The sequence below is a fragment of the Schistocerca cancellata genome, chromosome 4 (assembly GCF_023864275.1).
Source record: "Schistocerca cancellata isolate TAMUIC-IGC-003103 chromosome 4, iqSchCanc2.1, whole genome shotgun sequence".
NCBI lineage: Eukaryota > Metazoa > Arthropoda > Insecta > Orthoptera > Acrididae > Schistocerca > Schistocerca cancellata.
Genome location: NC_064629.1, coordinates 502,175,689 through 502,187,872, shown reverse-complemented (window position 1 = coordinate 502,187,872; position 12,184 = coordinate 502,175,689). Strand labels below are relative to the sequence as shown.

The following is a 12,184-nucleotide window of genomic DNA, read 5'->3' as shown; positions in this document are numbered from 1 at the left end:
CTTCAGGCACCGGTAGTGGATCGCACAATAACAACCCAAAGACCAAACTCAATAAGAAGAGAGGCACTGCATTCATTTGGATACAGGTAAGTGGGGTTTGAAAATTATTTTAAAGCTGACGTGTCAGACTTTGCTTATGTTTTTATTCCTTGTGCGGGCAAAGGAGTGATGCCAGATGTTCAGAAGCGGAAAAGTCGTTTGGAGTTGGCGGGCAGGATGTACGACAAGTCCATAAGAAGAAGGAATCAGGAGCTCCTCCGCCAACGAATGATGTGCCATATGACAGTCTTGGTCACAGACCCGAGTATCGGTCAGAGAGACGATGGCGGCGTTGCCCTCAGGGGTATTCGATGTAAAATCTGGAACTGTTCTGTGCTTTTTTCCAAAGAGGAATAGTTTTAAGACATTTCACACCAAATAAAGTAAAATTCAACCGTTTTTTTTATCAACAGGAACAACATTGAGGTATTTCATATCGTAGCAAGTATGCGCCTTTTATGGGCAATGTTGCTCACAAGCAACATACTGAATTTCGAAAAAAATAAATGTTAGAAAAACCCAAATCAATGTAAAATTGTTCACATGACTGCATACACCTAATTTAAATAACATACTTTTTTATAACATTTCTGTGTGTGACCAATAAGGGATTAAGGAGACCTGAACTATTCAGCGTTATCATTAACTTAAGGAAATGCTGTAGACACCTCTTTTAATTCCGAATGGGAGTAGGAAGGCAGTTAGGTTGTCTCAGTCACGTCCTTTCAGATAAATGATATACCACTTCCAGTTAACGATATTATTATCAGAAGTAGCTGCGTAAGTTGTTTGTGAAGTAGTTGTAAAGTAGGTGCAGTGGAAGGGCTGAGCTACCTGAGGTCAACGACCGCTCCCTTGGAGTCCCGGCAGGAAACATCTCGTGTCTGGTAGCCCACCTCCGCCTCGTAAGTGTAGTAGAAGTCCAGATCTTCCTCTTTCAAGATGTCGAAGGTCGGCGGTCCACGATTGTGGTTGACCGGCTGCGTGCTCCAGTAGCCCGATACTCGATAGTGGCCAACTTGATGTCGATCACTATTACGACCTGCGAAAGCAGAGGAAACAAAAATCTCAGTGTATCCTTTTAATTGCACTGCACTTTTGTTTTAGGTGCCACATAAAAGCCAACATCCTAATAAATTCAATACGAGTTTTTACAACATTTACTAGATTCATTACACTGAATAATCTAAATTCTGTTTTTGTGTTAACAAGTGTTATCTTTAATATAGGTACAGAATACATTTTACAGTGGTACAGTCTGACAGAATCCGGCCAGTGAGGTGCAATAGCAGGAGGAGGTCTTGTACTTTTGTACGATTTTCACACTATTTTATCTAGCCACCCTACTAATAGAAGTTTAATAAATTTCTTACTCAACTATTAAATGATACCATTCAATGTTTTTGTACTGCAGTCTGTTTCTGAAGTTAGAAAAATTGGTCCGAAAAGTTAAGGTTTTCCCAAATGTGAAAATATGTTCCAGGAGATAGAGAAGATCCTAAGAAGAGCGACCGAGCGAGGTGGCGCAGTGGTTAGACACTGGACTCGCATTCGTGAGGACGACGGTTCAATCCCGCGTCCGGCCATCCTGATTTAGGTTTTCCGTGATTCCCCTAAATCGCTCCAGGCAAATGCCGGAATGGTTCCTTTCAAAGGGCACGGCCGACTTCCTTCCCCGTCCTTTCCTAATCCGATGAGACCAATGACCTTGCTGTCTGGTCTCCTTCCCCAAAACAACCAACCTAAGAAGTGCGGCGCGTTCATCACAGGGCTATTTGGTAAGCGTGATAGCGTTACGGAGATGTTTAGCAAACTCAAGTGGCAGACTCTGCAAGAGAGGCGCTCTGCATCGCGGTGTAGCTTGCTGTCCAGGTTTCGAGAGGGTGCGCTTCTGGATGAGGTATCGAATATATTGTTTCCCCCTACTTATACCTCCCGAGGAGATCATGAATGCAAAATTAGAGAGATTCGAGCGCGCACGGAGGCTTTCCGGTAGTCGTTCTTCCCGCGAACCATACGCGACTGGAACAGGAAGGGAGGTAATGACAGTGGCACGTGAAGTGCCCTACGCCACACACCGTTGGGTGGCTTGCGGAGTATAAATGTAGATGTAGATGTAGATACAAGACGGTCAAGTACCTAGGAACAAAAATATTCTGCTGAAATTTAAAAGCGTTGCAATCGAGAAAATCTTGTGAATTCCGTATTTAATAGTATATCTGTTATATTATTACTCTACTAAACCCCAACAATCAGTAAGTGGAATCAAATTAATCAGAAGTACTATCAAAACCCAGTTGCAAGTTAAGTACATTTTTAAGTTGAAGTAGTTGGAATCCTATACAAATTTCTATTTTCAAGACGAAAGAAACTGTTAAGACATTAAAAAGAAGCAGTGCATTTGCTAATATCACATGTTCCATGGTAAAAGACCATCTGTTTCAAACTGCAAGATGTTGCATGACCGACAAAGTATGTCTCAGCTGTCCACATGTGATATATTGCTAAAAATATATAGCATTTCACTCACCACGAAATTCTGTTATTCAACATGTTTCTACTGTTAAATAGTATAAGCACCTAGATATGTAATGTGGTCTTTATCGTATCAACTAAACTACTGAATCGAGGTTGGTTGTTGAGGTTAATTGTAAGCTTAGTTCTTGCGTATTTTCAATAAAGGCACATTTTTTCAATTTAAAGCAAAAATGGTTGAGACTGGAGAGGGAAGGTGTGTATTAACCATGCAAACAAAGTTTACACTCCGCGCGGCATCTGATGGGAGCGACTGTATATGGCGAAGTCTTTTACGGTCGCTCCCGGCAACTACCGCGCCTAGTGTCAACTAACAGCACTCGTTGTCCTTTGTTGACATGTCTTTTGCGCTATGTCCCACAACTCTGATCTTCCGTTTCTCCTGAGTGTGGTATCTAAGATGCACATCGGTCGTTTTTCTGAACGACGCTTAGTAATTTTTTCTGCAACTGTTCGCTAAACTCAAATTTTTAGCTGCTGTGCATTTCGATACTGCAATGGCAACTCTGATGTTCGAATCTCGCAGATTTCAACAGTTTTACATTCCGCGAGTAGCAAACTTGATGCAACAGAACGACTTAGAAAAATTTGAGGACATGTTTTGTAAGACTTGTTTTCACCCAGGTAATTCTCGTGATGCCTGGATTTGGAGAACCTGCTTGATCTGGTTCGCGATTAGTAGGACTGGTCTAAAAGAACGTAAAGAGATTTGAACGTATTCCACAACTGCCGATTTTCGTGAATGGGGGACTGGCTGAATAAATAGATAATTAATACTCTCATTCTTTTTTGTCTTAGTGGGCCACTACTCGTTAATGTGAGACTGACTGAATAAATAAGTAATTAGCACTCTCATTCTTATAAACAGGTGACGTTAACTAAAATTATTTATGACTTGTCATCATAATTTTTGTAATTAATGTTTATTTACAAAACCTCTTAGACTCCTTATTCTTTACTATTATTTCAACATTTTCAGCATTAGTATTGTTACAGCCCAGGGTAGCATCCACTGTGGACACTAAAAATTCGTCCAAGTTCTACCATGGCAGCTCCCGGAGGGCGAACCGCCTGTGTCAATGATCAGCAGACTGGTAGCTAGGGGGAATTGCTGAGCGAGTTGCAGCTAACACGGAAGCTATCGCAGCATGGGGCACGACCGAGTTCCCAAGTCTGTGAGCGAAGCATAATGACATCATGAAAGCCGAGAGATACCGACGTACTAATAACAAAGCAGAGTTTCGTAAGAAGGGCTACGTGCAACGTAGCTTTAAGTATTCAGGTGTCGAGCCAGCATAAAAGAGTCTCTGAAAGGTGAAGTTGCGAAAGTCTGAAGTCGCTAGGAGAGCTAACAGAGAAGGAAAAAACAGGACACGTGATGTCATAGCCATCCCCGCCGTCGCAGAGTGCACTGGAAGCGCCCGTATAAATACCCCATCCTTTTTAACAAATATCTGATTGTTGAGTATTAATTGGCGACCGTCCAGTGTGTAATCTTAGCCCTTGTGTCAGTTGCAGCTATCCAGTGAGAGGGGACGCTATGGAGGTGGACCCTCAGCACGCCTACCACTCTTCGATCTTCTATGGAACCACGGGTCCATCTGGAAGAACGCATTGCCAACTTGCGGAACAAAACTGATGAGGCGCGGAGGCCGCCATCACCCTGCAGACCTACTGGAGGCTTGGCCTGCGTGACCTGGACGCTGTCCGTTATCCCCCTTCTTTTTATTGAGCGCCACTGCTGCTCATCCCATTCATGTGGCAGATATCTATGCTGCTGGTTCCTGTTTCCTAAATGGGTGATGAGAGCTGATCCGTGCGAGACAGTGAGTACTTCAGGTGTTCCTGGTGCGAGACTCCAGAGTGCGAATCTTCGATGTCCACGAGAGCACTTTGGAGATCACTACCCAGAGCTAGAGGCCGCCGGATTCCGCGCATCGACAGCCGCCCGTGACGTTGCAGCCGCCACCCGACGCTTCACTGCGACGGCGATACTGCGAGTCGTCGCAAGCCGGCATTCCGCTGCTGCCGCTTGTCAATGGTGTTTTATTGGCGCTCTCAAGCGTAACTAGGACAGGAACCCCCCCCCCCCCCCCACCCCCCTCGCATCCCGCCTTGCTTTCTCCAAACGATTGTAAGAGTCTGGGACCAGACCCCTATAATACTGACAGGCATTAGTGTAAAGCTGTTTGATCCGCTCCTATGACTAATAAGATTAGCTGAACAATTAGCAGGATCATGCACTAGCCCAAACCTAATATCTTCGTAGTGTTTCGGATATTGGTGTATGAATGATTCGTGTATCCGTTTCTCACAGCATGGTTGATTTCATACTGGAATCAATTCATAACTACCGGGGGTGGACGAAAATACAGAAATATAGCGAAAAGTGCATGCTTGAAGATACTTACAGATGCTTCGGGTTGTACTGTTGTATCTGAACACGAACGACACCTGTGCAATGTCCTCAATATGTTGCAAGTGTCAGTCTGTAGTTGTGAGTACATTATGTCGGAGATAAGTGAATTAGAAAGTGGAAGAATTGTTGGTGCTCGTATGGTGGGTCTTCTGTAAACAAGGGAGTGAAAGTGTTTGCTGCAGGGAAAGCTGAAGACCATCATCCGCTAATACACAAAGCAGGCGAAAGTGTGTGTTGGATGATCGTTAGGGACGGTCATTGAAGAGGATTGTGACGAAAAACAAGAGAACAACAGCTGAAAAAGTCACTGCAGGACTGAATGTCACACTCGCGAATCCTGTCAACACCAAAACAACACGAATGGAACTCCAAAGCTGAGAATTACACGACGAGAAGGAATTCTGAAACCACACTTCAGTGATGCAGACACCCGTAGAGGGAGAACGTGGTGCCGAAGCAATAAACTTGGACTATGAAGCCAAGAAAGAAAGTCGTTGGTCGGATGAGTCTTGCATCACACTTTTTCCAGCTTCTGACCGAGTTTACTTCCCAATAGCGAACCATAGCGGCAGTTTTAGTATGATTTGGGCAATTACATCCTGGCATTCCATCGGTGCCATGGTTACTCTACAACGTCACATTACTGCAAGGATTAAGTGGCCGTTTCCGCTGAACAGGTCCATCCCATGGTTCAATGTTTATTCTCAAATGGCAATACTGTGTTCCGAGCTATTCACACACCTCGATTCGTCCAAGACTAGTTTTGTGAAAATAAGAGATATAGGATTGGTATTGCATAATAATTACGCGTAAAAATCGTTTCCAAGCACGATGGAAAAATCTGGAGTCGACGTCACTGATTCAAGCTATGTACTGTAGTTACTACCCACTGAAAAGTAGTGTATATCAACTGTAAAATACCAGCGAGAAATTCTAATACAATCAGCACGTCCAGCTGAATATATATTAATATCCTCTTGTGAACTTCCGATCAGTAGATGACGTAAGAGACCAAGTGTCACTCGACAAATATCTATACAATGCCCTTAACCCCAGCAGCATTATCAGTAATCAACACCTTTGAACCCCATAAGTGCTGAACGTCGAACATTTTACTTCCAACGTAGTGAGTGGTAGTCCGTGTTGCTTTAAAACACGTTCACTATGATCCGTGACCCAAGCAATATGACGACTGTAACGTCGCTTGATCCCGTTTATTTACATCTACTCGTACTCGATTTTATCGTAAACGCGGCATTTGAGGTAAATATCTACTGAATAACTTCTTGGATATACTCTGAACATTTGTAGCTGATGTAAATCGTTTCTTGTAAATATTTACATGCGACTGGATTTGCGAAAACGTATTCGCGTGGGCAAGGTGTAGAAGTAGCAATCTGTGTGCGTGTGTTTTTTTTTTTTTTTCCTGTGCCGCACTGTTTCATAAAACTTCGTTTGAAACTCTCAAATAACTATAGAAAACCTGTTCTTTTGGTCTGAGATGTAATTCATTCTAAATAAAAATTTGGCTTTTAAAGCAGCGTCAATCGCTAATCTGTTGTCTCGTGGAATAATAACAAAACAGATCATCACGTTCTGCATTGCTGCAGATTTTATAACAATAGCAGCACACTTCCCAACAAATTTGCGACATAGCAATAACATGCGCCATACATGCGAGTGTTCGCCTGAACATGACCTGCCAGCAACAGTGACTATCTCCGACTTCATCTGTAGATGAATGTATGGTCCATAGCTGAAAATCATTACATGAATTAACATTTGACTTCATTCATAAATTATGAATGCGCAATTATTTTATCGAGGAAACGCTCAGGCTCAAAACATTATGAAGTTCATTTATTGAACTGTATATTTTCTTAAATTTATATGAGGAAAAACTATATTTTCCTATAAATTATAACGTACTGCGAATAGTTACTATAGTTTTTCGTTGTTAGCTGACCGTATAATATGCACTGAGGTTCGTGACAATTGAAACACCCTGAAAGAATGTCCCTAATGTATTCAAACTGGAATGATATTTGGCACTGTGAACCAGCAATAAGTAATTACTGTTGCATATGTATAGACTCGGCAGCGCGCTCTACTACATGCATAAAAACTGTTGTGGCAAGATCTGTAAAATGAAGGGCGACGGGTCCGCATGGTTGTTATGGACGAAACTGCTTCAAGTTTTATGACGACGTAGAACTGACTATATAGAGTAGTTTATGCCGCCTGATACTGGTTTTATGTGTGACACAAAGACCTCAGAGTACAGTACGCGCGTAGACGCTGTCGATAGCGAACTGTCTGGAAAAACGTAATGGTTTCAAATAGGTTCCGCTTAGATTTCTCCAACGGCGATGGCCGCATACGTGTTAGATGCTACCATTATGACACGAAGTTGGAGTCTGCCCTAAACCCGCGTTACACGAGCGATTTTCTGGTCACAGTCGACTACTCGATGTGCGTGCGCCTTTCGTGCTTCGGTATAAGTCAGCAACCAGGCGCGTCGCGAATATTTGTATGACGTTAATGATTTATAGACGGAACCCAGTGTCGAGTTCTAAATTTACAAATACGCTACACACTAAGCATGCACAGAAATAGTGGACTCTGGCAGCGTCTGTGATCATCGGAAGTTAACTTATTCTGTTAGAGCTTACTCGTATTATAGAAATAGATTTTAAACTTGTAACGGAACATATTAAAGGCTTTACTTTACCGAAGTATGCGATACCCTCCAAATTCAACCAGTTTAATGAGTTTCTTATGATTATAGCAGAGGTATTGTGTATGTTAACAATGATTGCATAACATGTCTCCATAAACAGTCAACCCATTAAATTATACTGAATAACTGACCCACACAAAAGTTAATATCACTTGATCACTGATACAGCAAATATCATGTAAAAACACTGAGTTCATCTTAAATAATTAATATGAAGTACGAAAAATAGTGGACAACTTAGGTATTTTGGATCTCCTTAAATAAAAATCACCCAGTGAAACCTATTTGTTCACTAGGAGCGTTTTCACTCAGTATTCACGTAATCAATCCTATTTTAGACGAAAACCAATGTAATTCCTAATAATTCATGTTATTTACTTGTTTATGCAAATTAGAGAAGTCAATTGACAAACTTCTAAAAAAACGGCCTTTTTGTAACAGAGAATTATTCTGTCAAGTCAACAAATCTGTCTGTCATTTTAATAACATGTTAAATTATGTCACTCGATGCAAATTAATAACTTTTCTGCACAAATTATGATAACAGATGTACATGTGACTTATAAACTATATCTCTTTTTAGTAGTTCTTTGACAATGTTATAAATACAAGCAGCAAGAAGGGTCGAGAGAGGCAGTCGGAATGTCACTTTGGTAAAGTGTGTTTGTGTGTTATTGTTTGAGGTGGATAAACAAAGCAAAGAACATGTAAAGGAAGTACTACTTTGTGTTGTGTCATGGTCTTTGGTGGACAGTGGAATTAAGATGGCCACAAGAGTAATAAATATTTGAAGTTTACATATTTGGTGGTTTCACTCGTTCTTTATCATCAAAGGCACATAAAAACACGGGACCTCATGTTTTAACCCTAGACAACCAGATTTAGAGCCAGTATCAACATCGAGACACAGCAGCGATCCAGCAAGCAGCAGTGATTACTACAATGCATTTTAATGGCGCCAACCAAACATCAAGTGCTAACAAGCTCCGTAAATGGGAGTGAAATAGTGCGATTATAGCAATTAGCAATATCTACAACTAGGCGACCATTACAAACTTTCGTGTCGTCTTAATCTTTGTTGTGTTGTTTATTTTGTTTTGTGTCACGTTGAAGAGGTTGCACGAGACATGGTATTATTCGTAGTAGTATTTTCATACAAGTGACACGAAATATCTATTATTTTCGTTTTACAGAAAAAAGTCTACACTGTTGATGAACTAAGAACTTAAATATATAAACGTAGTATAATGAATATTATTTCAAAAGCAAAAAACTGAGAATTATTTGAAGAGAAAAACGTTTTTGATGTTATTTGGCACCCAGTTTTAACAAGAAATAAATTATAAAGTGAAACGGCGCTGTTTGCTGCTTTCTAGATATTGTTTGATGCGTTTACAAATACACTCCTGGAAATGGAAAAAAAGAACACATTGACACCGGTGTGTCAGACCCACCATACTTGCTCCGGACACTGCGAGAGGGCTGTACAAGCAATGATCACACGCACGGCACAGCGGACACACCAGGAACCGCGGTGTTGGCCGTCGAATGGCGCTAGCTGCGCAGCATTTGTGCACCGCCGCCGTCAGTGTCAGCCAGTTTGCCGTGGCATACGGAGCTCCATCGCAGTCTTTAACACTGGTAGCATGCCGCGACAGCGTGGACGTGAACCGTATGTGCAGTTGACGGACTTTGAGCGAGGGCGTATAGTGGGCATGCGGGAGGCCGGGTGGACGTACCGCCGAATTGCTCAACACGTGGGGCGTGAGGTCTCCACAGTACATCGATGTTGTCGCCAGTGGTCGGCGGAAGGTGCACGTGCCCGTCGACCTGGGACCGGACCGCAGCGACGCACGGATGCACGCCAAGACCGTAGGATCCTACGCAGTGCCGTAGGGGACCGCACCGCCACTTCCCAGCAAATTAGGGACACTGTTGCTCCTGGGGTATCGGCGAGGACCATTCGCAACCGTCTCCATGAAGCTGGGCTACGGTCCCGCACACCGTTAGGCCGTCTTCCGCTCACGCCCCAACATCGTGCAGCCCGCCTCCAGTGGTGTCGCGACAGGCGTGAATGGAGGGACGAATGGAGACGTGTCGTCTTCAGCGATGAGAGTCGCTTCTGCCGTGGTGCCAATGATGGTCGTATGCGTGTTTGGCGCCGTGCAGGTGAGCGCCACAATCAGGACTGCATACGACCGAGGCACACAGGGCCAACACCCGGCATCATGGTGTGGGGAGCGATCTCCTACACTGGCCGTACACCACTGGTGATCGTCGAGGGGACACTGAATAGTGCACGGTACATCCAAACCGTCATCGAACCCATCGTTCTACCATTCCTAGACCGGCAAGGGAACTTGCTGTTCCAACAGGACAATGCACGTCCGCATGTATCCCGTGCCACCCAACGTGCTCTAGAAGGTGTAAGTCAACTACCCTGGCCAGCAAGATCTCCGGATCTGTCCCCCATTGAGCATGTTTGGGACTGGATGAAGCGTCGTCTCACGCGGTCTGCACGTCCAGCACGAACGCTGGTCCAGCTGAGGCGCCAGGTGGAAATGGCATGGCAAGGCAAGCCGTTCCACAGGACTACATCCAGCATCTCTACGATCGTCTCCATGGGAGAATAGCAGCCTGCATTGCTGCGAAAGGTGGATATACACTGTACTAGTGCCGACATTGTGCATGCTCTGTTGCCTGTGTCTATGTGCCTGTGGTTCTGTCAGTGTGATCATGTGATGTATCTGACCCCAGGAATGTGTCAATAAAGTTTCCCCTTCCTGGGACAATGAATTCACGGTGTTCTTATTTCAATTTCCAGGAGTGTATATATATACATAAATGGATGTGCTCTGAACTGTTTGAATCACACTTTTCCTATTCTTTCAGTTCTCAGGAGTGTAGAGAATTTTCCACACGAATTTTCACAGGAACATCCACCATGAATTTTACTTTGGACATTAATAAGCTCTATTGTCATTGATTCTTCCTACATTTTGTTACTAAATTTCGATTTTTCGTAAAAAAGACAGTCCCTCATAACCTCACTTTCACCGTGAGAGTGCCAAGCTGAACAGCAGACAGCGCTCGCGAAACACGCAGTTTCGAGGCTCACGTGTAAACGAAAATAACCAATCGAGACGGACTAAACTCAGTACACGAACAAAACTCCAGGGACGCTGCTATAGACTCACATGTCCTGAGAGCTCAATTGAGACAAGAAAGTCTTTCGTAATAAAATGAGGTTTTATTCAGCAGCGTAGTGTGCAAATAACAGTCTTGTTGGTCCTATGTGATACTGAATATAGTATACTATCTCGGCTTCTAGGAATTGAGGACAACCTGAGTAGCAACTGATACATCAGTGAAGTGTCAGAATACGAAGAACTTCACCTGCTTTAGGTATATAAAAATGGTTCAAATTGCTCTGAGCACTATTGGACTTAACTTCTGAGGTCCTCAGTCCCCTAGAACCTAGAACTACTTAAACCTAACTAACCTAAGGACATCACACACATCCATGCCCGAGGCAGGATTCTAACCTGCGACCGTAGCGGTCGCGCGGTTCCAGACTGTAGCGCCTAGAACCGCTCGGCCACCCCGGCCGGCTTATGCATATACTCATTCCAGTCTTCACCAGGGCAACACACAATCACACGTGAGGTGGAACTTTCAATCATTTTTTGAAGAAAAATATATATTATTGCTTCCCTGCGCCGTACTTCCAACTGACACGTCACCCATCGAACACGTCTCGCAAATGGTTGATCAACGACCATTGTCGATGTTTAGTGGATCCGCATGCATATATCGTCGGAGAAAATTCCTCAGGAGCACAGCCAGGCTCTCGCTGTATCTATGTGACGATGTGCGGAATTCTTACTGTAGGACGTGGGAGTTACACCATTTTGTAGAACCAAAGTCAGTAATCTGCTAGAGTTCAGCGATCTGATCAGTTTGTGCATTGGCCTTTACTAAGTCTGTATTATAAACTTCCATTTAGTAGCAAGTATCCTTCATGGTGCTACGGTTTTCACATATGTTAGTGTGATTGAATGTCAACAGCTGTAAAACTGTTTTGGAAAATCAACTGCAGTGGAAGATACGTTGATTGTGCACAGTTCGATAAACGAGTGGAGTTAAAGATGCATTAACTTTCGAGCGCCCACTCTTCAACTAACACATATCATGCCCTTCTGGAATGATCACACTGTAGGTAAAAAATTAGCCTTTAACGATATTAGGAAAGTCTTAAGTCAGTTTACCGCAGTACCAAAAGCAGGATTACTGCCGAGAAAAAATTCAAGGTACCAGTTTACAGTTCGATCTCCATCGGTAAAAAGTGACAGCATATTCGTAGAGCAAGAACTGCAATTCATACCTACGGAACACCAGTTTGGTGTTTTTCATTCTACAGCGAGTAACTGGGATGAGTCTTACATCGCGGT

General features: G+C 43.3%; 1 protein-coding gene across 2 annotated transcripts in view; it reads right to left on the bottom strand.

Moving 5' to 3' along the window:
• The window catches only part of LOC126183723 (thrombospondin type-1 domain-containing protein 7A-like), a 1,149,604-nt gene that overhangs the window by 535,871 nt on the left and 601,549 nt on the right, over positions 1–12,184 (bottom strand). For both annotated transcript variants that reach the window (XM_049925914.1, XM_049925915.1), the window contains one exon: positions 874–1,081. In XM_049925914.1, coding sequence (XP_049781871.1) covers positions 874–1,081 — 208 coding nt within the window. The remainder of the gene's footprint in view (positions 1–873; positions 1,082–12,184) is intronic.